At 46.2% G+C, this 27658-nt stretch overlaps 1 protein-coding gene across 2 annotated transcripts in view; it reads right to left on the reverse strand.

Annotated features, from left to right (window-relative positions):
- Positions 1-1605: 1605 nt before the first annotated feature.
- Positions 1606-27658, reverse strand: part of GOLM1 (golgi membrane protein 1) — a 72093-nt gene continuing 46040 nt past the window's right edge. For both annotated transcript variants that reach the window (XM_030919294.1, XM_030919295.1), the window contains exons 4-10: positions 26888-26942; positions 21019-21121; positions 15881-16010; positions 11633-11792; positions 10663-10929; positions 8610-8723; positions 1606-3329 (exon numbers count right to left, since the gene is read on the reverse strand). In XM_030919294.1, coding sequence (XP_030775154.1) covers positions 3253-3329; positions 8610-8723; positions 10663-10929; positions 11633-11792; positions 15881-16010; positions 21019-21121; positions 26888-26942 — 906 coding nt within the window. In that variant the 3' untranslated portion in view covers positions 1606-3252. The remainder of the gene's footprint in view (positions 3330-8609; positions 8724-10662; positions 10930-11632; positions 11793-15880; positions 16011-21018; positions 21122-26887; positions 26943-27658) is intronic.

Genomic DNA, 27658 nt, shown 5'->3' on the forward strand with positions numbered 1-27658 from the left:
TAACGGGACATGGTAAATGAGAGTTTCTGCCAAAATCTAGGATGATTTTTCAGAAATTTTTTGGCTTTGGCAACTGGATGGGGGTGGTGCCACTTGCTTAGTTATCTATGCAAGGTAGACCAGGTTTGGGATAAAGATTGCTTTAGACATTGAGATATCTTTGGGACATCTTGAAGATGGCAGGTAGTTTGATCTCGAACTGGGAGGTGCCATCTGGGGTGGAGATGTACTGAGGACTAAGTAACTATAGTCACTGTAATTTTCTGGGCGTTGCCGTTGCTCAAGGGGCTCCTAGAGTAAGGGCCTTGAGATGGGTCCCAAGGAACAGACTTCAGAGGGCCAGGGAATGGGGAGGCCAGTGAGGTGGTGGGACAGGCCACTGTTTGACAAGCATGCCTGGTCCACCGTTTTGTTTGCACAAGACTCTGACAGTATATTGCCTTAAATAGTCAAAGCGCATCCTGTTTGGAAAAGTTTAGGGGAGGTGGTTGTTTCCCTTGTTCCTCTTTGGCTGTGCTCTGGGCACTGGAAAAAGCTTGCAAAGGAGACTTATCAGGAAAATAAGTAGAATGCAGGGCCACATGCTGCTCAAAGGCCATTAAGAGAAGGACTGAAAAGAGCCCACTGAACTTGGCAAGTAAAGAAGATTGCTGGTGACTGGGGCGAGCTCTTTCTTGAAGCGGTGGGGCAGAAGCTGGAAAGTCAGTTGAGGTGTAGACCATGTGGTGTGGAAAGAGTGACTCAACTTGGGCTTGAAGAACTGACTTCCCCATATTCATACTTGCCCCACTGTATTCGTGGAGTGGCGGGTATGATCTTAAAAGATCATAAAATGCAAGCATGGTCACTTGACAACTCAAAGTCCACTGTTCTCTAATGAATGACCTAGTCTTTTTTTTTTTTTTGAGACGGAGTCTTGCTCTGCCACCAAGGCTGGAGTGCAGTGGCCGGCTCTCAGCTCACTGCAAGCTCCGCCTCCCGGGTTCACGCCATTCTCCTGGAATGACCTAGTCTTTACCCAGAATGCCAGTTGGACCCCTTCTGCCTCTCCTACTTCGTTTCTGCCCTCTCCGTTCGGCCCCTCAGGCTGCAGCCACGTTGCCTCCCTGAGACCCCCCCCAAGCCTTTAGTATCAAATTTTGGAGACTCAACATGAGGTTATTATGCAACAGCTCTGTTGAGTCTCTAAACTGATCACGAGGTCAGGAGATTGAGACCAGCCTGGCTAACAGTGAAACGCCGTTTCTACTAAAAATACAAAAAATTAGCCAGCGTAGTGACATGCATCTAGTTCCAGCCACTTGGGAAGCTAGAACTACATATGCGTGTCAGCACAGGTGACTGTTCTATTTTGTTGGAACAGCCCACAGCCCTCTCCATTGTTGGCTGAATCCGTCGTGATCCCCAGGGCAGCCTAGAGAAAGCGTGCAGACTGCACACATGCCAAGCACACAGCTTTTGGGGCCCTGTGGGTTGAAGATGTACTGACAGTTGATCTCATTCCACAGAAGGTTTAAGGCAAACCGACGTCCTTAGTCCACAGTTTTTAAGGATCTAATAGAGGATGAAGGGGAAAAGCAAAAAAACAGCTGTGACACGTTTTAAAAGTTGAACAGAATATTTTATTTCTCAGCAGTTGTATGCAGACAAATTAAACATGAGATGAATAGAGACTTTATTGAGAAAGTAAGAGAAAATTTCTATCAACCCCAAGAAGGACTCAAAGTGAGGTTGGAAGAGGACTTAGAGTATGAAAGTACTCTACGAGTTTATCTAAGTTGCCTTTTCTGGGTGGGAAAGTTTAACCTTAGCGACTAGGTAAAAGGACATCAGACATGAAGAATGTTTAAGTTGGAGGTGGCAACATGAATTGCAAACAGGGCCTGCTTCAGTGACTGTGTGCCTGTAGTCCCAGCTACCTGGAAGTCTGTGAGGCCAGGGGTGCCAGCACACCAGCTAGATGCTCCGTAACTTCTAGGCCCCATTTGCCCCTCTGAAATTGAGAGGGTTGGATCAAAAGATCTTGGGCCTCAGCATCTCACATCCTGGGGATCCTCCCACTCATCCCTTAGCGAGCCTTGCTGGGAAGTCAGTCATTAATGATGTGGCCAGTTATTTGCAAGTGGTAAGAGCCTATTTACCATAAATAATACTAAGAACCAACTCAAGGTTGGTTCTTAATGCCATTGTTATTGTGAATCAGGATTAAATAGTAATTTTCAAAAGTAACTTGATTTTAAAATCAGTTTTGTGAGTCATTTACTACAAGCTAAATGTACACTATGACAAAAACAACCATTGTATTCCTGTTTTTCTAAACAGTCCCAATTTCTAACACTGTATATATCCTTCAACATCAGTGAACTTTGTTTTCTTTTACTCCAGTAATAAAGTAGGCACAGATCTGTCCACAACAAACTTGCCTCTCATGCCTCGCCTCTCACTGCTCTGCTCCAGGTCAGCCCCCTTTTGGCCTGTTTTGTCAAAAGCCTCATCTCCTTGCTTTTCTTGGTAATATATATTTAGGGAAGGTGTTGCTTTGCCCACACACAGGAAGCAAAGTAAATACAGACCACAAATGTTCAAATTGTAAGCCACTTAATAGCGTTTTGCACATTAAAAATGACAAGGGTTATTATACAAGTAGCCTTTTTAAAAATTCTCACACAAAACAGCTTTGTATTTAGACTTAAAGCTGTTGCTAGTTTGCTAGTGACATTTGTGTTAACAGTCAGTGTTCTAGGCCATTGATTGTCAGAATCAGAAGTGACTGCACAAGAGCATAAGCCAGCCAGTCAGTGAGAACAGATAACAGGCTGGCACCAGCGCTTGGCACAGCACGTGGAAAGGAGGACATCAGAGGGAACCCAGAGTTCTCTTGTCTCCTTCACAGCAGATGGACTCTTCCTATAGGTGGCTGTTAATTTACACAAAGTCATAGTCCAGAATCAGGAAGCCCCACTGTCGCCAACACCTGAAGGAGAACTATGTTCCATTTTTGGTGTTGAACTTCTCATGAAATACCTATTATCAAAAATTGTGACATCTTACTAGACACTTCAAAAGTACCCCCAAAAAACTGTTTTAAAAGACCATTCAATTTTTTCCTACACACAGTACATACTAAAATTTGACAATCATCTTTAGATGTACATTTTATTCAGTACATTTCACAGTTTTCAGTATTCAGTCCCTCATGAACATTTATACTCATCTCTTCAGTCCTGATGTGAAATGTGATTCCAGTTCAATTCAGAGTGTATGATTCCGCTTTTCATGCTGATCAAGTAAATTTATGGTGTCTCTTTTCTGATCTTCAACATTAAAAACTAAAAAGGAAAAAAAATACACATAATATTCTAGTATTAAACATTTGAGATACCAGCCCTAGGCAGGTCCCATTTTATCAATTTCTAGAAACTGTCATAAAGAGGACTGTATCTCCCACAACAACACTAATTGGGAGGTGCATTCCTCGTCAAGGACAAGATGGCAAAGGTGATACGGGAGGAGGGCAGGGAAGTGCTGGGTAGAGAAGGGCAGGGTGTCTGGCAAGGGCTTCACCCTCAGGCCTGTGTCCATGGACCTACATGAGAACAAGCACTCCTGTCTTCATGCCCAAACGTTGCATTTTCCAAGACCACTCCGGCCTGCCATGCCCCCTCATTCTGTGCCCATACAAACCCTGAGACCCCAGCGGGCACACACACACACAGGCAACTGGACATCGAGAAGAACACACTGGCAGAACACACCAAAAGATGCTGGCAGGCCATTGACGGCAGAATGATTCAGACGCCAAGGGAAATCTGGCCAAGGACAGTGGGAGGAGGGGAAGACCACTTTCCCACACCATCCCCCTCTGGCTCCCCATCCATCTGCTGAGAGCTACTGCTACCACTCAATAAATCTTGCATTCATTCTCCAAGCCCACATGATCTGATTTTTTCAGTACACTAGGGCAAGAACCCAGGATACAGAAAGCCCTCTCCTTGCGGTAAGACAGAGGGTCTACTTGAGCTAAGCTGAAAGAGCGCACTGCAACACACACCCACTGGGGCTCCAGGAGCTCTAAACACACAACCCTAGATGCTGCTGTGGGGTGCGAATCCATCCTCCCCACGACCTGCCCGTCCGCATGCTCCCCCTAGGGGTTTGAGCCGCGGACACTGAAGAAGCGAGTCACACCCCCACTGCATGCCCTGTGAGAGGGATGAGGGAACTCCTCCCCTTTTGTTTCTTTTTTGAGACAGAGTCTCGCTCTGTCACCCAGGCTGGAGTGCAGTGGTACGATCTCGGCTCACTGCAAGCTCCGCCTCCCGGGTTCACGCCATTCTCCTGCCTCAGCCTCCCGCGTAGCTCGGACTACAGGCGCCCGCCACCACGCCCGGCTAATTATTTGTTGTCGTCGTGTTTTCAGTAGAGACTGGTTTTCACCGTGTTACCCAGGATGGTCTCCATCCCCTGACCTCGTGATCCGCCCGCCTCGGCTTCCCAAAGTGCTGGGATTACAAGCGTGAGCCACCACGCCCAGCTGGAACGCCCTTTCAAGGGTCCAAATAGATGGCCAACAATGTGCCATGAAACAAAGCTGAAGCACCTAAAGATTCCATACTTGTTTGTAACTGACATAATGCCCCATATGCCATAGGAAATGGACAGTATCAAGTGCAATCGTGACATTTTAAATACAATCACCACGCTCCTGTGCAGTGTGACTCCCTTGCTACTGCACTTCTAAAGGCACACCCTGCCTCCTTGAGAGCCGTCCGCAGCTTCAGACAGCTCTTGGGACTCCAAAGCTCTCCCTTTACAGAGCTGATGTCTGTGTAGTTTCTACCATCTGGTCTTACTCTATCCTTTAACACACAGAAAACATAAAAAGGAACATCACAAATAAAACCTAAAACCACGGTCTTGATTTATAACTATGGCACATTAAATGGTAGTTTAATGACTATTCATTTAAATAATTGCCTTATTAAATTAATGGTATCTGTTAAAGGCTCTAATAAAGTTGGAGCTAATGCTTTTTTCTTCCAATTTCCCTGGAGCAAGTAAGGTCTCACTATTTCAATGACAATCTTAAAATGATGTTGAAGCTGATGTTGACATTTCTTCAACTTCTTCAAAGAGCTACCAAGGCACTCATCTTCTTTACCTTACCTACTTTGTTTCAAACCTCGCACAAGCTCAAGTTCTTAGGACCATGTGAGTGTAGGAAATGAGAGATCCAAAAAGGCTTCACCACAAAGTCAAGCATTTAGTAGGACACTAGGCCCAATTTAAAAGGTTTCAGAGCCAGCCACAGTGGCTCATACCTGCAATTCCAGCACTTTGGGAGGCTGAGGCAGGCAGATCACCTCAGGTCAGGAGTTCGAGACCAGCCTGGCCAACATGGTGAAACCCTGTCTCTACTAAAAATACTAAAAATACAACATTAGCTGGGCACGAGCCTGTAATCCCAGCTCCCAGCTACTCGGGAGGCCAAGGCAGGAAAATCATTTAAACCCGGGAGGCGGAGGCTGCAGTGAGCCAAGATCATGCCACTGCACCCCAGCCTGGGCAAAAAGAGCAAGACTCCGTCTCAAAAAAAAAAAAAAAAATGTTGTTAGAATAGAGGTAAGAAAGTGACCAGACCGTGAAACATGCTCAAGAACACACAAGTGGAGTCAATGACAAAGAACAGAAAGAGACTTTGTATTTGCTTCAAAGTCTGGCTGCTAATGTATTTCGCCATTTGCCTTTTTAAAAAATTGCCTAAATGAAGATAGCTGAAAATTCAAATTAGGACTTGCATTCTAAAAATTCTAAACTCTGCCAATTTAAACGACTGACATCCTGGATAAATATAAAAGATAATTTTTAGGGGGACACTGATGAAGAATCAGACAAGCACAGATTGAGGGACTTTCAACCAAATAACTGGGCCACTATCCTGCAAAACAGACCCACACCACAAATGATAAAGCCAGAAGCTGCCCCACGGTGAGGACCACTACAGAGGTCTGACAACAAATGCAGCGCATCATCCTGAACCAGAAACAGGACATGAATTGGACACTCACTAAATGTGAACGAAGTCTACAGATAATAGCATTGTATCAACATTAATTTCCTTATTTTGGTAATTTTACTATGGTTATATAAAATGTCAACAACTGGGGAACCTGGGTGAAGGGTATACAGAAATTTTTTGCTTTTTAAAAAAATCTAGATTATTTCAAAATGAAAAGGTAAAAAAAGTAAGTATTAAAACATTAAATGAACAATGCATTGGCCAGATGGTAATAAAAGAAGGCATTGTTAGCCAGACGTGGTGGCTCACGCTTGTAATCCCAGCACTTTGGGAGGCCAAGGCAGGCGATCACGAGGTCAGGAGATCGAGACCATTCTGGCCAATATGGTGAAACCCCGTCTTTACTAAAAATACAAAAAGTAGCTGAATATGGTGGCACGCGCCTCTAGTCCCAGCTGCTCGGGAGGCTGAAGCAGGAGCATCGCTTGAACCCAGGAGGCAGAGGCTGCAGTGAGCCGAGATCATGCCACTGCACTCCAGCCTGGGCAACAGAGCAAGTCTGAGAAAAAGAAAAGAAAAGAAGGCACTGGCAAGATCAGCAAGGCCAAAACTGAAGGGAAGTCGTCGTTACAACTACTCCTGCTGCCCTGAGGATTTCTGCTGAATTCTGAAGTTTATGATGATATTTTAAAAGTAGTCACCCTCAGAGGAAGATGGGAAAATAATTCATAGTCATGAAAACTGTTAAATAAAAAGGAAAAAAATCAAGCATTTATCCTATCTACCTTATACAAACAATACCACTGAAATGTCTTTTTTTTTTTTTCTTTTTGAGGCGGAGTTTCACTCTTGTTGCCCAGGCTGGAGTGCAATGGCACAATCTCAGCTCACTGCATCCTCTGCCTCCCAAGTTCAAGCAATTCTCCTGCCTCAGCCTCCCAAGTAGCTGGGATTACAGGCATGCGCCACCACACCCAGCTAATTTTCTTATATTTAGTAGAGACAGGGTTTCACCATGTTAGGTTGGTCTCGAACTCCTAACCTCAAGGTGATCCACCCTCCTTGGCCTCCCAAAGTGCTGGGTTACAGGCGTGTACCACTACGCCCAGCCGAAGTGTCTATTTCTAAGAACATTCCCGTTAACAAATGACATAAAAATGAATTGATACAGGCATTGACCATCAACTGGTATCACAAAAAGAAAGACGCCAGGTTGCAGTTAGCCAAGACTGCACCACTGCACTTTAGCCTGGGCAACGAAGCGAGACTCCAACTCAAAAAAAAAAGAAGCCAGAAATGATGTGCCTCCCGATGTAAGAACATACCACCACTTATCTTACCGAAGGCTTGAGCCTGGACCTGAGTCTCATCAAGCCTCTGGGTCTAGCTACCACTCTACAAAAAAGAGGCCAGGAGAACTCGCTCAACTGCCCCGTGACTCTACAATCAGCAGTATCCAGGCTATGGGAAACCAGTCACATGGCTTGGGTTCTCTTGTTGTTGAGACAGAGCTTCACTCTTACTGCCCAGGCTGGAGTGCAGTGGCACGATCTCGGCTCACTGCAACCTCCACCTCCTGGGTTCAAGTGATTCTCCTGCCTCAGCCTCCCTAGTAGCTGGGACGACAGGCACGCACCACCACGCTCGGCTAATTTTTTGTATTTTTAGTAGAGATGGGGTTTCACTGTGTTAGCCAGGATGGTCTCGATCTCCTGACCCCATGATCTGCCTGCCTTGGCCTCCCAAAGTGCTGGGATTACAGGCGTGAGCCACCACACCTGACCCAGAAAAATGTATTTTAAGAAAGAATACTATGAGTCCATAGTGATACCAAAATAAGCAAGTGTGTGGGAGGAGGGAGAGGGGTTCCTTACAAAATGTCAAGTACTAAATGTGCTGGGATGGCAGCATGTAAAATGTCACCACTTGGGCAGTGTTCATCAATGGATGGTAAAGCCACACAAGTTCAAAGCCTCCTTTTCTAGATGATGTATTAATAGCAAAAGGAAAATGCCCTTCTGAGACCTCGTGGGCACGTTAGCCAAGAGATTAACAACCACCAGCAGGACCACCTGCTGTTATGCCTCCTGGGGAGAAGCAAGAATTCATCAGCCTGAATCCATCACAAGCAAACAGACAAGGCTAGAGTTTGATACATTCTACAAGATACTGGCCTGGACTCTTCAAAAATTCAAAATAACAATACAAAGGGCAGCTCTCATAATTGCCTGGAAGCTCTATGCACATCCTGGGGCTTGTCATCTGGGAGGCAGACTGATTAAGTAGTGACCTAGCCATTTTGTTTGCAAATCCCTGAAAGTCACTGAAAAATCATCCTACTTAAAGACTTGAGCCACACTGAATATGTTTCTAGAAACAATGCAGGCTTTCCGAATGGTTTTCATCAACTTAGGCTTCTCAACCCTCACCTCCCTCCACTGCCCCTGGTTTCAAAGGCTCCTAAAGAGACGGTCTCTTTGCAATGACCCACTCATTACAATCTAATGTTGGAATCACTGGATAATCACAGTGAAGGACCAGAAAGGGGAAATGAAAGTGACCTCGCCACCGCCCCCGGCCCCATTCTTACCATCTATGTTTCTGTCATTCCCTGCCAGGGCTGCCTGCTTGTCTGTCTCAGATTCCGCCTCATTTTCATCCATGTTGTAGTCATCTTCTCCTCTCAGTTTCTGCTGGTTTCTCCCTGTAAAATTAGCACATAAAACATAAGCTACATCGTTTCTGTCTTGATGTCACAGGAGTATCAGAGCACAGGTGCTGGGGGTTAGCCATACTTGCTCACAATCAGATCTGTCGGCTGCCTCTCTGGAAATGGTAGGGACGCATGGGCTGGCTTCCAGGACAAACACGTGCATTATGTGTACTCCACTTGAACTCTGAATCTAGAGACAGCATGGCCCTACATAAAAGGGTGCATTCTAGGCTGAACACGGAGAAACTAGCTAACAACTCAAATCTCAAGGTAAAAGAAAGGTGCCACTGTTTTAGGAAGGAACGGGTATCTGTAGTTAATGACAGCATCTCCTTAGAATGGAGAGAGGAAATGGAGCCGCCGCCGTGAGCCACGGGAGAAACCGTCCCTCATACTTACAGCGTGAGAGAACCCATCACTCTATTCACCCCTGGAGGGGCAGCAGCCAGAGAAGATGAGGACAAAAGGCTTTCAAGAGACCTACTCAAAGGGTTTAACTTACATATTTTAAATGTGTATGCAGGCGGTAAACAAAATCTTTTTTTTTTTTTTTTTTTTTTTTGAGATGGAGTCTGGCTCTGCTGCCCAGCCTGGAGCGCACTGGCGCAATCTCGGCTCACTGCAAGCTCTGCCTCCCGGGTTCAAGTGATTCTCCTGCCTCAGCCTCCCAAGTGGCTGGGATTGCAGGCATGTGCTGCCATGCCCGGCTAATTTTTTAGTTTTAGTACAGATGGGGTTTCACCATGTTGGCCAGGATGGTCTCGATCTCCTGACCTTGTGACCTGCCCACCTCAGCCTCCCAAAGTGCTGGGATTCCAGGTATGAGCCACCATGCCTGGCCAAATGCGAAATCTTTTTTAAAAGTGCACACCTGGAAAAGCAGCTCTAGTCTATTTCTCCGGCTCACTGCCTTGGGTGGAAACTGCACAGGCCTGCATGTTTCTTCAAATGCGGTCACCACACCTGCGTCTAGAAGCAGGTGCATCCTACAGGCACTGTGGCATCTCAGGCCCACCTTTTGTTACACTTCGTGACCAGCCGCTGAGGGGTCTGACGCTGGAGCGCCACAGGCTGAGCCAGCCGGTGGGATCTCCCTGCCTCACACACCATGAGCGTCTCCTTGCTGGGTGGGCACGGAACACAGGGACCCAGCAGGGATACTTAGGGGGAGGCTGACAAAATGCACTTCTTTAACTGGAACTTGGGAGGACACGTTCTTCAGAAAGACAATGAAGTGAAAATTAGATTTAAATGGAATCAGGGTAACCTGTGCCAATCAGTGTACTCTCCAACTTCTGTGACTTGGTCCACCCCAGAGCGCAGGTGTCATATCCCCAGAAGTGTTCCTGGCTCAGGTGGGAAGGACATTTTCCACATCTGAAGGGACTGAAATACATCCCGGAATAGTCGGTTGATCTCTGATTCCTACCCTTTATTTCTTTAAAAAGAAAAAAGTCAACCAAACCAAGAAGGATTCCCATGTCAAGTTTCCTCATTGTTCACATACGCATGAACCTTCATCTACCCAATACTCCTTCCTTCCTTCAGTCATTCACTAGGCACTGATTGTCTAAATGGCACCAGACACTGCACGACAGTGGAGATACAAAGATGGGCCATGTGGCCTGCTGGCCAGGACGAGGCGTCCCCTTGATGCTAAACACCCATCTCCAGGCCGCCCACCTGCAAAGTCCCCTCGACTCCCTGCCGATACTGCATCTAAAACCTCGAGTTCTGGAGCATATGCTGCTCTTCCTTCCTGACTCCCTCTTGAAAACGAGTAAGAAACCTTCAAACGAAAAGGAACTGGCAAACTGTGGACTGTGTTTGGTCAAATTCAGGGTGCTCCGTGGGTGCTGGGAAGGAGATGGAGGTGACTGGGTGTCTGGTGGAAGGGAGTCCACCGCGGCCCCCGAAGCTTCACACCCACCTTCCCTGGCAGCGTCCTGCTCCTCCTCCTGTCCGTCGGGGATGACAAGCTGGTCTCGCTCGGGGCCCTCCATCTCCAGATTTTCCTGGCTCACTGACAGGGCAGCTGGCACCTGTGGGGTGTGGCCCAGTTCTCTGGCTCCCCCGAAGCCTCTTCCGTCCACAGGTCTGTCTTCCACCACCTGCTCCTGGCCTGGCTCCTGTGGCAGCCCCAGCCTGTCCCTCTGAGGCTCCTCCTCACTCGCCACCCGGATCTCATTGATTTCCTCTGTGCACAGAACACAGTTAGCTGTGACCTCGCCAGTATGTGATTTAAAAAAAAAAAAAAAGAAGAAAAACCTCATTCCACTCAATTCCCAGAACCTTCCCAAGGAATGGGGGTGGGGTGGGCTGCACACAGGAGAACAACCAGGTAGCAGCTCCTTTTGTGATCTCAGCCACCGACTGCAGGCCTCTCTGTGCCTGCAGCTCATCAGAACCGTGATGAAGGGAAAAGTAGCTTACAAAAAAAAAAAAAAAAAAAAACCTGGACTAAATTATCTTGACAAGGTACAATGGAAAGAGGGTGTCCTGCGGAGTGACCCGATCGTCTTGTCTGCTAGAGACAAGCACTTGGGAGCCAGGGCAGGCAGGCCCGCCCGGGGCTTTGCTCATGGACAGCAGCCTCCTGGTTCAGTGTCTGCGGCTCAGCCTCCTCCCCCACAAGCCCACCCATGTCCTGCATAAAGGTGCAGCCTGGGCCTTTCTCTACACAGCTGCTCAAGGACAAGTCACTTCGTTTACAAGGAGGAGACATCAGTCAGACAGACAGGAAGCCCCAGTGCCCCAATTCCAGGTGCCCAGAGAGACACACCCCTGCTCCTGGCTGCCCCGCTGCTGGGTTCACTGACTGCCTCAGCAGCTCGCTGGGACTGCTTCCTCGACGGGGCTCTGGAGAGCAGGGAACAGGGCAACTGCTGGGCTCTGCTTACCTTTCTCAACTTGTCTCTTCGAATCCAAAACCACTTCGGAACTGGGGGCTGGAGTCTGGAACTTGCTGTTACCGGGCACGTTTCCTTTCCCTTGTGGCGCCTCTGCACGTGGCAGGCCTGCTACCTGCAGCCTGGGCTGAGGCTCATTGAGGGCTTGAAGCTGAAACAGAAGCACAGGACAGAAAGCCAGGGCAGGGCTCTGTGAGCAGAAGCCGTACAAGAATCCCACCAATCCCACCACCATATCCTTCCGACCAAGACCCTGAGAAACGCCACAGTCTACTCTGGTCACGCCCTGGTCATGTGGCGTACATCAGAAGACAAGAGGTTGAGTCAAGGTCTCCCAGAAAGTACTGTCAATACGGAATAAAACTGGGCAGAGATTCTGCTGAGAGGAAGCATTTATAGAATCATAAAATACCCAGGCGGAAGATCAACGAAAAAGAAGACATGAACACCACAAATGCTCCTTAACAGAACAAACATCTCCAGAACCCTCAGCCCAGCAAGGGGAAATGCACCTGCTTCTCAGGTACACATGGAATATTTTCCGGGATGAACAAATGGCAGGCCACAAAGCAAGCCTCCATACACTTAAATAACTAAAATCACACAAAGTGAATTATCTAATAGCAATGGAATGGATTATAAATCAAAACAGAATGAAACTTGTGACATTTGCAAATATTTGGAAATTAAACCACACACTCCTAAATCACCAGTGAGTTCGACAATAAACCACAAGGCAAATTAGAAAATGCTTGGACAGCCAGGCGCGCTGGCTCACGCCTGCAATCCCAGCACTCTGGGAGGCTGAGGCAGGCGGATCACCAGAGGTCAGAAGTTTGAGACCAGCCTGGCTAACATGGTGAAACCCCATCTCTACTAAAAATACAAAAATTAGCTGGGAGTCATGGCGGGCGCCTGTGATTCCAGCTACTTGGGAGGCTGAGGCAGGAACATCGCTTGAACCCGGGAGGCGGAGGTTGTAGTGAGCAGAGATCATGGCACTTGCACTGCAGCCTGGGCGACAGAGCAAGACTCTGTCTCAAAAAAAAAGAAAATGCTTTGACACAAAACAAAAACACAGCATACCAAAACTTACGGGAAGCAGCTCCAGCAGTGCGTAGGAGGAACGTAAGACTTCCAGTTTTCAGTGCCTCACGTGAGAAGCTTAGAAGTCACCACTTAGTCCTAACAACAAGTAAAAAGCTAAACAGACTGAAAAGTTATCAGCTCTTCTTGGATCCATAGGAGAGGTGAGGACAGAGTGTAAATCACTGTCCTTAAGCCTGGAGACAGAGTCCAATACAGTGAGTCCCGGCTCACCAGGATAGGCTTGGGCAGACCGAGGGAACCAGTGTTGGGGTAGGAGAGCCCAGTCATGTATGAACTGTTTAAGGCTCAGTGTGGATGAGTCTGAGAGTTAAAAACCTGCCCCAGCTGGGTGTGGTGGCTCATGCCTGTAATTCCAGTACTTTGGGAGGCTGAGACGGGCTGATCACCTGAGGTCGGGAGTTCGAGACCAGCCTGACCAACATGGAGAAACCCAAGATCTACTAAAAATACAAAATTAGTCAGGTGTGGCAGTGCATGCCTGTAGTCCCAGCTACTCAGGAGACTGAGGCAGGAGAATCGCTTGAACCCGGGAGGCAGAGGTTGCAGTGAGCCAAGATTGCGCCACTGCACTCCAGCCTGGGTGACAAGAGCAAAACTCCAACTCAAAAAGAAAGAAAGAAAAAAAAGTAAAAAACCTGCCCCAGTCGTAAGGGGCTCCCATACTTATAAGTTTTACCCCTAGGAGCTCAACCAGGCTCTCAGTAAATATCAGAGAAAAATTGGCTTATGCTTCCAGCAGTGTGGCGGGGAAAGGAACCACTCTGCAACAGGCCACAGAGCTCTGTTCTCCTTAACCAGGCTGGCCCTCAGGAGGAGTGTATTACCCAGAGCCCCTGCTGGGATATTATCCCAGCCTAACTGACCTGGGGGAATGAAACACCCAACTCCAGTGAGCTCTAGATTTCCACATGGGAGAAGGAAGCTACTCAACTCCAGCCCACTCTAGCCACTCTGTCCCACTGGGGTAGGGAGTGGGTACTGAGCAGCATAGGGGGCATACACAGCCAAGGGACTCAGGCTCACTGAAAACCCTCATACTTACAGCACACTGATTTTTGACAAAGGTGCCAAGACAATTCAGTGGGGGAAAAGCAGTCTTTATTTCAACAAGTGATACTGAGACAACTTGATATCCACACACACACAAGAATGAAGCGGGAGCTCTACCTCACACCATATGCAAGAATTAAATTAACTGAAAATGAATCATAGGCCTAGATGTAAGAAATAAGAATGATAAAACTCTGAGAAGAAAATGCAACAGGAAATCTTCAAGATCTCGGGTCAAAGTGTTCCTAGATACAACACCAAGAACACACAACAAAAGAAAAAACAAATAAAATGGATTTTGTCAAAATTAAGGACTTTTGTGCTTTAACCAAACACCAGCAAGAAAGTGAAAAACCCCACAGAATTGAAAAAAAAAAAAAAACTTGCAAATCATATATCCACTATATCTTTAGTAAAATAGATTCTAAAAACTCTTACAACTCAAAAATAACTCAATTAAAAAATGAGCAAAGGAACTGAATAGACATTTCTCCAAAGAAGATATACAAATGGCCAGTGAAGCATGTGAAAAGATGCTCAGTATCATTAGGGATATCATAGTTATTAGGGAAATGCAAACCCAAACGACAATAAGCTACCACTCCACACCTGCTAGAAAGGGTATCATGAAAAAGGTAGTATCAAGAATTGGCAAGGATGTGAAGAAACTGGAGGCCTCATAAACTACTGGTGGGAGTGGAAAATGGTATGGCCACTTTGGAAGAAGTCTGGGAGTTTCTCAATAGGTTAAATATAGATTATCATATAACACAGCAGCTCTACTCCTAGGTAACATCCAAGAGATATGAAAACATACGACCATACAAAAGCTTCATGTTCATACGACATTATTCATAATAGCCAAAACGTGGAAACACTCCAAATGCCCATCAACTGATGACGAATAAACCACATGTGGTCCATCCACAGGATGGATTAATCAGCCACTGAAGGGAATGCCGTACTGATGCATGCTGCAACCCCGATGAGCCCTGAAGCACTTATACTCAGTCATAGCAGCCAGACAGGCCAGGCGCAGTGGCTCACGCCTGTAATCTCACCACTTTAGAAGGCCAAGGTGGGCGGATCACTTGAGGTCAGGCATTTGAGACCAGCCTAGCCAACATGACGAAACCCCATCTCTACTAAAAATACAAACATTAGCCAGGCCTGGTGGTGGGTGCTTGTAACCCCAGGTACTCGGGAGGCTGAGGCTGGAGAATCGCTTGAACCTGGGAGGCGGAGGTTGCAGTGAGCCGAGATTACGCCACTGCACTCCAGCCTGGGCAACAGAGCGAGATGCCCTCTCAAAAAAAAGTCAAGACACAAAAGGCCGCACATATATGATTCTATTGACAGGAAATTGTCCAGATGAGGCAAATCAAGAGACACAAAGTAAATTAGCAGTTGGCTGTCTAGGGCTGTGGGGACTGAAGGTAAATGAAGAGAGAACTAAGGGATATAGGGTTTCTTTTGTGCCAATAAAAATGCTCTGAAATTGACTGTGGTGATGGCTGCATAATTTTGTGAATACACCCAGAACCCATGAATTGTAAATTTTCTATGAATCACAGGGAATGCAAATTATATCTTAATAAAGCTGCTATATTTTTTAAAAAACCAACCAAAGATCACCCAGAAGGCTTCAAGCAGCAGCTTCGTGGGCTGTGCTCTGCACAGGAGGCGGAATGAGAGCACGAGACATGAAGTCGGCCAGACCTGAGGTCTTGATAGGCTCTACCACTGACCAGGTGGTGTGACACTGGCCACAAAACTTAACCCCTCCCATGGGCCTGGGGTCCTCAAATCAGGAAAACAGCAACTCTCTCCCAGGCTGGCTGTGGGCTTTAAATACGATAATTCCCGTAAAGCCCTGAGCTTGGGAAGTGGGACTGGAGGCCAGCTCCCTTGGTTAGGTTCCAGTCATCCCAGGACCAGGTTCTGCTTTGTTGTATCTCAGGGAGCCAAGCCCACAAGGGAGGGCAGAGTCTAGAGAAAGCCAGGCGGCACATAAAAGAAACAAAATGCTTCAAGATAGGGGTACCTTCTAGAAACTCTTGGCAAAAATTCCCCAGTTACCTGCTGTCTCTGGTCGTTGTTTTCACTCAGGTCTCTGGAAGCTACAGCTTCGTTCCCCTTTTTGGTGACCTCTTCTATTCGCTCCTCACACTGTTCCTTCACCTCCTTCATCTGATTGATGCACTGGCTCCTTTGGTGAGAGAAAGCAAAGGAAGGGCCTGATGTCTGTGGCTGTGTCTCTGCTGGGCGGTGACATCCACTTCCATAAGAGACACAGACCCTCTCCCGGCTTCAGGCGCTTCATCTGAAGAGGGCACTTAAGACAGGGCAACGTGTGTGTCCAACGATTAAATGACCAAAGAAACACACTAAAAATAATCACCCATTGTTCTAAAACAGCAAACTTTACTGATTAGGAAAAAATTTTTTTAACATACAATCTGTAGAATAAAAAAATACATACATGTATTGGTCTTCGTCCCTGGCTACTGCCACAGAGCTCTTAAAACCCTTGGAAGTTCCTGAGGGGGTATCTGGCTAGTCACAAGAAGCCCCTCTGGACCAGACTTGAGTTTATACTAATGAGGGGGTCTTGGGAGTGGGGAAGGATGGGCGTCAGATAGTTTCAGGACAGAGGCTGACTGCCAGAAAAACCAGCCACATGACTGAAAAGTTGGAACTTTCAGCTCCACCTCCTCAGGGGAGGAGAGAAGGACTGGAGACTGAGTTCAACCCCGTGGCCGACAGTTTTATCAATCATGCTATATAAAAGACTCAAACTCTGGACCACAAGGCTTAGGGAGCTTTCAGGCTGGGGAACATCACAATGCACTGGATGGGAATGGCTGACTCCACGGGGTGGCCGCTCCTGTCTCCCCCATGGCGCCAGCCCTCACCTTAGGACTCTACCACTGGGCTGTTGTATAAAAGTCAAAACAGCTTTCCTGAATTCCGTGACAGTCATTCTGGCAAATTATCAAACCTGAGGGGGTAGTGGGTAATCCTAAAGCTGTGGCCAGCCAGGCAGAAGTGAGGGTGGCTGGGGGACATGTCAGACTTGTGGCTGGCATCTGAAGTGGGAGCAGGCGTGTGGGGTGGAGCCCCTTAACCCAGGGTCTGTGCTAAGTGGGTAGTATGAAAACTTGAACTGGAGGACACTCCGCTGAATTGCTGTTGCACTGCTTCAGCTTTCTGCCTGGAATTTATTTTAAGAGTATTTCGACAAGTGCCAGAGCTATGAAGTAATTAAGAGAATTACCCACTCATTTTGCAAATAAGAATGCTAAGGGCTGACATGGTTGTCTGGCATGGACCAGGGTCAGAGATGGGCAGAAACTGAAGCCTGACTCCAGGGCTCTTTCCTGTTGTGCTCTCTCCACCACACAGCTCGCCTTTTCTGAGTCGCAGGCATTTCAGAGCCAAATGTGAGTACCACATTCAACCTCTGACTCTTGGAATATACCCTTCAGTTCAAAGCACCATGGGGTCACAGTGTACCACACACCGAGAAGAGTACCAGGTGCTGCGGAAATAATGCAGTGCAGAGTTCCTAACCTGGGACAGCTGAGAGATCAGGTGAAAATTTCATTTAAATACAATGCTCACAAACATACCAGCCACAGGTGGTAGACTAGTGCACAGGAGCCGAAACAGCGCGAACAAAAAGCTGTCTGTATACTGTATAACTGAATGAGCAGGTCATCTGCTATCCCTGGACCTTTAAACCTGCAAAAGGGAAGTACTGGTCGCTCCTGCGCCCAGCCCTGCTAAAATCAAGTACAAAGAGCCTTTATCTCCCAGCCTTGCAGATGAAGTGCAGCTTTCCACGCTCCAGCTTGAGAGCCAGGAGCCGAACTACCTCCATCCTCAATTCTGAGGCAAAGGTCATGCAGATTGTGACAGCGTTTCTTCCTGAAGATTCAGGTTGGCTTTTTCTTACATGTAAGTGGCAAATATTCCAGCACTAACTGGAGCTAAATTGGAGAGAGATACAGAACTTGGCCACCAGTGATTATTCTAACTGGGGCAACTGATGGCCAGAGTACCACTGATGGAATGTGTTCACTACGAGGACCTATCAGGGCAGGTGATTCCATCCCCGAGGGCACCGACCGTCACTGTATTACTTTACTTTCCAGTATCAACAGTGGAAACTGTCTCCTCATAGCAGGGAGATGAGATGGCGAGTGGTTCATCTCATGTGCTGACTCCAGGTGCTTCAGGGAGAAAGAACACACGGCTATTTTCAGGTGGAGAGCAGTGATTGCTTAGTGATGCCTGCCACAGGTGTAGGAGAATAAAAAGGGGGATGTGTGCTGGCTGATTCAAACAGAAAGAATGCTAAGAACACTACCTTGTACATCAAGAAACCTGGCCTTTCCATCAGCTTTTGTGTTCTTGGCACTGCCTTCTATAGAAGGATTAGACCAGACAGGATGTTTTAAGGGAGGGCGTGCAGAATTGAGGGAGGGCCCGAAGAATTCGCACAAATTGCACACTTTAGGCAGGTGTCCATTTATAAGTTTGCTGACAAAGTGTTCCTACTTTTTATCAGATTCTCTCAAAGGGCCTATAATCCAAAGAAAGTTAAGAATAACTAGCTCTTTTTTTGCTTCCAACACTCCACGAACATGATCCCTGGGAAGCATCGCATATCTGGTACAGGGCCTTGGGCACAAGTAGTGAAACAGACACAGCCAGAAAGAGCTTTCAATCTAGGTATCAACCTGCCAGGAGCAAAAGGAGTACATCCTACAAGTGTCTCCAGCCCAGCTTAGAGGTGTCCACCCATCGCCTGGGCCCAAGCTCTCCTACATGGGGAGCAGAGATTCCTTCTCTGTCACTGGGCTCTGATTTCCAGCTAGGTCAAAACCTTCTGGGGCAACATTTATCAAGTGAGGCCATTTATGGCTTTTTGTGTTTCAATCTATATGAGGGAAATATTTGCATTAAGGTGTCTTTAAGGATGAATAATAAGACTGAGCTACTTCATTTCTGTCTAAATGCAATTCTTTAATTATCAGCCTAACTCAAGGTTTCTCAACCTTAGCACTGTATATGTTTTAGGCCAGATAAAACGTGACTGTGGGAAGCTGTCTTGTGGATTATAGGATGTTTAGCAGTGTGCCTAGCCAGCAGCAGCCTCCTTGTAAGCCATGACATACAAAAATGTCTCCAAACATTGCCAAAGGCCTATTGGGACAAGACTGCCCCGACATGAGAACCACTGGCATAGCTGAACAAGGTTCCACACGTGAGTGACAATCACATTTCCCTTCTATTGACTGGCTGCTCATGTCCTCTACAGAGACATATACTTGGGGCTTCATGTTTTCCGTTGTACGTGGTTATAAAGTTAGTAGGAAGATATTATGGCAGGTGGACAATGTTTTGGAGGAACATGGAAATCCCCAAGAACGCAATGAAGGTGAGACAACTGATTCTCCCAGGTTGCTGGTGACCATGCAGACGGCTCAAATCCTTTCAGAATGCAATTTGACAATTCACACCCAGCAACAGGCTAAACTACAGATGAGCCTTTTAGAAGGAAATAATCCAAAACAGTAATTTTTAAAAGACAGGAGCTATATGGATGTTTTAAATATAATCCAAATAATATACTTTTTTAAATTTAAAAATTAAAAAATAAGAGGCTGGCCGGGCGCAGTAGCTCACACCTGTAATCCTAGCACTTCGAGAGGCCAAGGCGAATGGATCACTTGAGGTTAGGCGTTTGAGACCAGCCTGGCCAACATGGTGAAACCCATCTCTACTAAAAATACAAAAATTAACCAGGTGTGGTGGTGCATGCCTGTAATCCTAGCTACTCGGGAGACTGAGGCAGGAGAATCACTTGAACCCAGGAGGCAGAGGTTGCAGTGAGGCGAGATCGCACCACTGCACTCCAGCCTGGGCAACCAGAGCAGCAAAACTCCATCTCCAAAAAAAAAAAAAGAGCCTATAGCTAATGTGTTGTCGTTATTTAGGAGAAAAAGTATGCCAATGGATATTTTTATCCTTAAAATCCCTTTTTATCATTGCATATCTACCTAATTTTACTTTTAAAAATAAAATTTTTGTGGCCGGGTGCAGTGGCTCACACCTGTAATCCCAGCACTTTGGGAGGTCGAGGCAGGCAGATCATGAGGTCAGGAGTTTGAGACCAGCCTGACCAATGACAGGGTTTTAGTAGAAACCCTGGGTGTTGTGGCAGATACCTGTAATCCCAGCTACTCAGCAGGCTGAGGCAGAAGAATTGCTTGAACCTGGGAGGTGGAGGTTGCAGTGAGCCGAGATCGCACCACTGCACTCCACCCAGCCTGGGGGACAGAGCGAGACTCCATCTCAAAAAAAAAAAGAATATATATACACACACACACACACACACATATACATATATACATAATACAAGTAAGTAAAAGAATGATTAAATTTTTTTCATGACTGCAATTAAGTAAACATTCGTGTGAACTTGGGCATGGACTGGATAGAGTTAAGTCAAAGGGAAAAGGGCAGGCATGAGGGTTGGGCTGTGGGTGGCTGGTTCTCTCTGAATCCCAAAATTCCTACACATTAGCTGTATTGTTTTTATGAGGAAAAAAAGTGGAAAAAATAAACACAACCTTATCCTGTGACCTGTAAACTGGTTTTTACTATCTTCCCACGGGGCTTAGCTCCCTTTTCAATAGTTTAACATTGCTTGGCTTTGATTATAAAAGTATTCCATTCTCACTGTACTTAATGCAAAAATTCGGAAAATCACTGAAAAGTCTAAAAAAAAAAAACAAAATGCCCACAACGTGATCACCAGGCAATAAACTGTTACTATATCAATATTTTGCCAAAATGGCTTTTAGTCAACGAATCTGATTTAGCTCACGTGGGCACCTGTGAAACACATTTTTAACGCTTTGTGTTGTTGACTTGACCAGTACACCTGTGCCTGACAGAGTTTTAAGCTACATTTTAAGGCGTGCTGAGAAATTTGGTTCCTGCTGAGAGCTGGCCTCCTTGTGCGTTTGTGTAGCACATGAATCCGAGAGGGGCCCGCGGGCCCGTGCCTTTCTCAGAGTCCTGTATGGAGCAGAAGGTGCATGCTCTATCAGAGGTTATGTCTCCATCTGCCACCCTCAGCTTAACCCCCCGCCCTCCGGTGGCATGCACCCTGCACTGTGGCACGCGCTCTGAGGTGCACTCACAGGTCGTAGGAGAACTTCCTCTCCAGGTTGGTCTGGTTCTTCTGAAACTGGAGGACATCCTGCTGCAGCCTGCCGTAATTCCTCTGCAGGGTCTTTAACTGGTCTACACCAAGGGGACAAGGAATTGCACAGGTTACTGGCACAATAATGTCATGCATTCATTCAAAATATAACAGAGGCAGACTCACACATCAGACCATAACGGGCAAGGACAGAGCAGGACAAAGGAGGAGACAGACAAAACGCTGAAAACACAGCCCCTCCTCAGAGTCACTACACCCCAGCTGTGGAGAGAGCTCTGGAAGAGCAGCAACCCGAAAGAACCTGCGTCTGGATCCTTTTCCAAATGTCTCTCTTAAATCTCCTTTTTGGCCGCTAGCCTTTAACATATTATCGGAAGTTTCTATGTGCCTGTCTCTTTCGTAGACATCGTAAGCCCCAAGGTGTCCCCAAAGGTCACACATACCACCCTGCCCTCATCCCCAGTCGACTCATCCTTCCAACTGTAAAACACTGACTTTTGACGTTTGGTCAGATAAGCAGCCACTCCTGCTGACACCCCGCCCTCGGCCACCAGGCTACCCACCAGCATCCTCCCCCCAGTCATTTATTCACAGCCAAGCCACTCTCCAAGGCCCTGTGCCCATTTAATCACCCAACACTCTCATCAGGGAAACAGCAGCTTTAAGGAAATTAATCAGCGCCACCCCTGCTGCCCTGATGACTCGGCTCACAAAGGAGCCCCGGTGGGCAAAGGGCCGAAATTGGGGCAGAGGGGAGGGCAGCCACCAGGGGGATACCAGAGTGGACAGCAGCAGCAGCAGCCAGGCCCGGACACAGCCGGGACACACAGGCCAGGACAGATGTAGGCATCCCCGAGGTATGCCCTCACAACACTAGACCTACAACAGTCTCAGGTGGAAAATGAAGTGAAATAAAACAGGATTCTGTGAATTATGACACACACAACACGGACTCATCCCAAGAGCCTGCACGTGACACCGGCAAGAGACAAAGCTGTGGCAAAGAGAACAGCTGGGTGGGAGCTGGGCCCGGAGAGAGAGGGGACTGGTGACTTCGGCATGGGTGAGGGGTCCTGGAGTGGCGGGCAGGTGCCATGCTGACTGCAGTGGTGATCTGTGAGACTCTGTTAGGACTTACCCAACTAGGGTAAGTCCTAACATATACTGATGCCATCTATATGCATGCACCCAATTATTATTATTCTTTTTAAATTATACTTTAAATTCTAGGGTACATGGGCACAACGTGCAGGTTACATATGCATACATGTGCCATGTTGGTGTGCTGCACCCATTAACTCATCATTTACAATAGATATTTCTCTTAATGCCATCCCTCTCCCCCTCCCCCTACCCCACGACAGACCCCAGTGTGTGCTGTTCCCCACCCTGTGCCCAAGTGTTCTCGTTGTTCAATTCCCACCTATGAGTGAAAACATGCAGTATTTGGTTGTTCGTCCTCGTGACAGTTTGCTCAGAATGATGGTTTCCAGCTTCATCCATGTCCCTACAAAGGACATGAACCCATTCTTTTTTATGGTTGCACAGTATTCCATGGTGCATATATGCCACATTTTCTTAATCTAGTCTATCACTGATGGAAATTTGGGTTGATTCCAAGTCTTTGCTATTGTGACTGGTGCCGCAATAAACATACGTGTGCATGTGTCTTTACAGTAGCATGATTTATAATCCTCTGGGTATATACCCAGTAATGGGATCGCTGGGTCAAACGGTATTTCTAGTTCTAGATCCTTGAGGAATCACCACAGTCTTCCACAATGGTTGAACTAGTTTAGAGTCCACCAACAGTGTAAAAGCGTTCCTATTTCTCCACATCCTCTCCAGCCCCTGTTGTTTCCTGACTTTGTACTGATCGACATTCTAACTGGTGTGAGATGGTATCTCATTGTGGTTTTGATTTGCATTTTTCCGATGACCAGTGATGATGAGCATTTTTTCACGTGTCTGTTGGCTGCATAAATGTCTTCTTTTGAGAAGTAGACACTTCAAATCCTTTGCCCACTTTTTGATGGGGTTGTTTGATTTTTGTCTTCTAAATTTGTTTAAGTTCTTTGTAAGTTCTAGATATTAGCCGTTTGTCAGTTGGGTAGATTGCAAAGATTTTCTCCCATTCTGCAGGTTGCCTGTTCACTCAGATGGTAGTTTCTTTTGCTGTGCAGAAGCTCTTTAGTTTAATTAGATCCCATTTGCCTATTCTGGCTTCTGTTACCGTTGCTTTTGGTGTTTTAGTCATGAAGTCTTTGCCCATGCCTATGTCCTGAATGGTATTGCCTAGGTTTTCTTCTAGGGTTTTTATGGCTTTAGGTCTAACATTTAAGTCTTTAATCCGTCTTGAATTAATTTTTGTATAAGATGTAAGGAAGGGATCCAGTTTCAGCTTTCTGCATATGGCTAGCCAGTTTTTCCAGCACCATTTATTAAATAGGGAATCCTTTCCCCATTTCCTGTTTTTGTCAGGTTTGTCAAAGATCAGAGGGCTGTAGATATGTGGTATTATTTCCAAGGGCTCTATTCTGTTCCATTGGTCTATACCTCTGTTTTGGTACCAGTAACCATGTTGTTTTGGTTACTGTTGCCTTGTAGTATAGTTTGAAGTCAGGTAGCATTAATGCCTCCAGCTTTGTTCTTTTGGTTTAGGATTGACTTGGCAATGCAGGCTTTTTGGTTCCATATAAACTTTAAAGTAGATTTTTCCAATTCTGTGAAGAAAGTCATTGATGGGGATGGCATTGAATCTATAAATTACCTTGGGCAGTATGGCCATTTTCACGATACTGATTCTTCCTATCCATGAGCATGGAATGTTCTTCCATTTGTTTGTGTCCTCTTTTATTTTCGCTGAGCAGTGGTTTGTAGTTCTCCTTGAAGAGGTCCTCCACATTCCTTGTAAGTTAGATTCCTAGGTATTTTATTCTCGTTGAAGCAATTGTGAATGGGAGCTCACTCATGATTTGGCTCTCTGTCTGTTATTGGTGTATAGGAATGCTTGTGGTTTTTGTACATTGATTTTGTATCCTGAGACTTTGCTGAAGTTGCTTATCAGCTTAAGCAGATTTTGGGCTGAGATGATGGGGTTTTCTAAATATACAATCATGTCATCTGCAAACAGGGACAATTTGACTTCCTCTTTTCCTAACTGAACACCCTTTATTTCTTTCTTCTGCCTGACTGCCCTGGCCAGAACTTCCAACACTACGTTGAATAGGAGTGGTGAGAGAGGGCATCCCTGTCTTGTGCCAGTTTTCAAAGGGAATGTTTCCAGTTTTTGCCCATTCACTATGATATTGGCTGTGGGTGTGTCATAAATAGCTCTTATTTTGAGATACGTCCCATCAATACCTAGTTTATTGAGAGTTTTTAGCATGAAAGGCGGTGGAATTTTGTCAAAGGTCTTTTCTGTATCTATTGAGATAATCATGTGGTTGTCTTTGGTTCTGTTTATACGCTGGATTACGTTTATTGATTTGCATATGTTGAACCAGCCTTGCATCCCAGGGATGAAGCCCACTTGATCGTGGTGGATAAGCTTTTTGATGTGCTGCTGGATTCGGTTTGCCAGTACTTTATTGAGGATTTCTGCATCGAAGTTCATCAGGGATATTGGTCTAAAATTCCTTTTGTTGTATCTGTCAGGCTTTGGTATCAGGATGATGCTTGCCTCATAAAATGAGTTAGGGAGGATTCCCTCTTTTTCAATTGATTGGAATAATTTCAGAAGGAATGGTACCAACTCCTCCTTGTACCTCTGGTAGAATTCGGCTGTGAATCTGTCTGGTCCTGGACTTTTTTTGGTTGGTAGGCTATTAATCATTGTCTCAATTCCAGAACGTGTTATTGGTCTATTCAGAGATTCAGCTTCTTCCTGGTTTAGTCTTGGGAGAGTGTTTTTGTTCAGGAATTTATCCATTTCTTCTAGATTTTCTAGTTTATTTGGGTAGAGGTGTTTATAGTATTCTCTGATGGTAGTTTGTATTTCTGTGGGGTCGGTGGTGATATCCCCTTTATCATTTTTTATTGCATCTATTTGATTCTTCTCTCTTTTCTTATTAGTCTTGCTAGCAGTCTATCAATTTTGTTCATCTTTTCAAAAAACCAGCTCCTGGATGCATTGATTTTTTGAAGGGTTTTTTGTGTCTCTATCCCCTTCAGTTCTGCTCTAATCTTAGCTATTTCTTGCCTTCTGCTAGCTTTTGAATGTGTTTGCTCTTGCTTCTCTAGTTCTTTTAACTGTGATGTTAGGGTGTCAATTTTAGATCTTTCCTGCTTTCCCCTGTGGGCATTTAGTGCTATAAATTTCCCTCTAAACACTGCTTTAATTGTGTCCCAGAGATTCTGGTATGTTATGTCTTTATTCTCATTGGTTTCAAATAACATCTTTATTTCTACCTTCATTTTGTTATTTACCCAGTAGTCATTCAGGAGCAGGTTGTTCAGTTTCCATGTAGTTGAGCGGTTTTGATTGAGTTTCTTAGTCCTGAGTTCTAGTTTGATTGCATTGTGGTCTGAGAGACAGTATGTTATAAGTTCTGTTCTTTTACATTTGCAGAGGAGTGCTTTACTTCCAACTATGTGGTCAATTTTGGAATAAATGCGACGTGGTGCTGAGAAGAATGTATATTCTGCTGATTTGGGGTGGAGAGTTCTGTAGATGTCTATTAGGTCCGCTTGGTGCAGAGCTGAGTTCAATTCCTGGATATCCTTGTTAACTTTGTCTCGTTGATCTGTCTAATGTTGACAGTGGGGTGTTAACCCATTATTATCATGTGGGAGTCTAAGTCTCTTTGTAGGTCTCTAAGGACTTGCTTTACGAATCTTGGGCATGCACCCAATTATTTAAAATGCAAACTAGACATGGCAGACCAGAGGCTGCCTGAGGAAAATGGATCACCATGGCACACAAGTAAACTTTTGGGGGTGATGAATATGTTCCCTGTGTTGACTTTGGTGGAGTTACTCGACATGTATACTCTATCAAAACTGCTGTCCAACTGAACCTTTACGTGATACCCCCTACCCTCACCCCCGCAGCCAGGCAGCCTCTTCAACTCTGTGTGACCCTATGTTTCCCCCAAACACATTTCACAAAGTGACCCCTTTTCACATAAGACTTTCTAATATTCTTAGAACCTGACTTAGAACTAGAACTCTAAACCAGCAACGATCAAAAGAACTATAATGCAAGTTGTATAGGGAATTTTTAACTTCCCAGTAACCACACTTTTAGAGTAAAAATTACTCAACCCAACAGATGATTTAGCCCAACAGCATGGACCGTGCTGACCCTCCTGTCACAGAGGAAGGAGGAGCCCACCCCCCGACAAAGGACAGCACCCCATTTCCCACCCCGTGGCTGCTCCAGAAGGACTCAAAGGAAAACCAATCCCCAGCTGCCAAGTTGAGTCACAGCAGCAAAGAGGGGGAACTAAAGTGTGCTGGACAGGTTTTCTAAGTTTCATGCAATCTAAATTCAGCATGACCCAATTCACGGGTCACATGTATACCATGTGTATACATAACAGAGCATGTGCCTATGCATGTGCCTATCGTTAAGTACTATTTCTATTTCTCAACACATTCATGAGTGACATTCTGAACTCTCCTGTATCTAACAGCTTGCAATGTATTTGGCAATATTGTTTTAAAAGGAAAAGTCTCTTAATGAGATACAGTTAGGCAAAAAGAATAAAGATTGCTCAATGACTCATGATACTATCTGCCATGAGATTATCATGGAGACCCACCTGGGCCTAGAGAAGAACGAGAGAAATAGAGCTTCCTCCTACAAGGCCAGTGCCTGGCGTGGAGGAGCGAGCGGAACTTACCTTGCAGCACTCGGATGAGCCTCTCGCCTGTGGTGATGTTATTCACCAAAACCGCCTGCAAGGAAGGTAAACACGCATGAAACACCCAAACCAACACCTCAGCCTGACAGCCAGATGCGATGGAAACCAAAGATGGGGCCGCCCTCCCCAACCCAGTGCCGCTGGCGCTCAGTGCTTGGCCTGGACCCTCCCATGTCTGCTGCTGAAAAGGAACAGTCCGACCTAGAGATCAGCTCCCCACCGCCGCCTCTGGACCCGAGCAAAAGCCAGCAGGTCCAGACTCCACTCCAGCCCAGGAAATGCAGCTCCTCCAGGAAAGGGCCAACCAGGCTCTGCTTCTTCCTGCCCAACACAGCAGAGGTTGTGGGCACCCAGAGGACCAATCAGCAACCTCACACCGCAGCACACCGCACACCACTCCACACCAAACCACACCATAACACACACCACACACACCACATCAAACCACACCACACACACACACACACCACTCCACACCAAACCACACCACGAAACACATCAAACCACACCACACACACACCACGACACACATCGAACCACACACACACACACCACACACACCACTCCACACCAAACCACACCACGACACACATCAAACCACACCACACACACACCACACACGACACACCTCACACCACTCCACACCAAACCACACCAAACCACACCACGACACACATCAAACCACACCACACCACACACACCACGCCACACCAAACCACACCATGACACACACCACACACACATCAAACC

The sequence above is a fragment of the Rhinopithecus roxellana genome, chromosome 16 (assembly GCF_007565055.1).
Source record: "Rhinopithecus roxellana isolate Shanxi Qingling chromosome 16, ASM756505v1, whole genome shotgun sequence".
NCBI classification, from domain to species: domain Eukaryota; kingdom Metazoa; phylum Chordata; class Mammalia; order Primates; family Cercopithecidae; genus Rhinopithecus; species Rhinopithecus roxellana.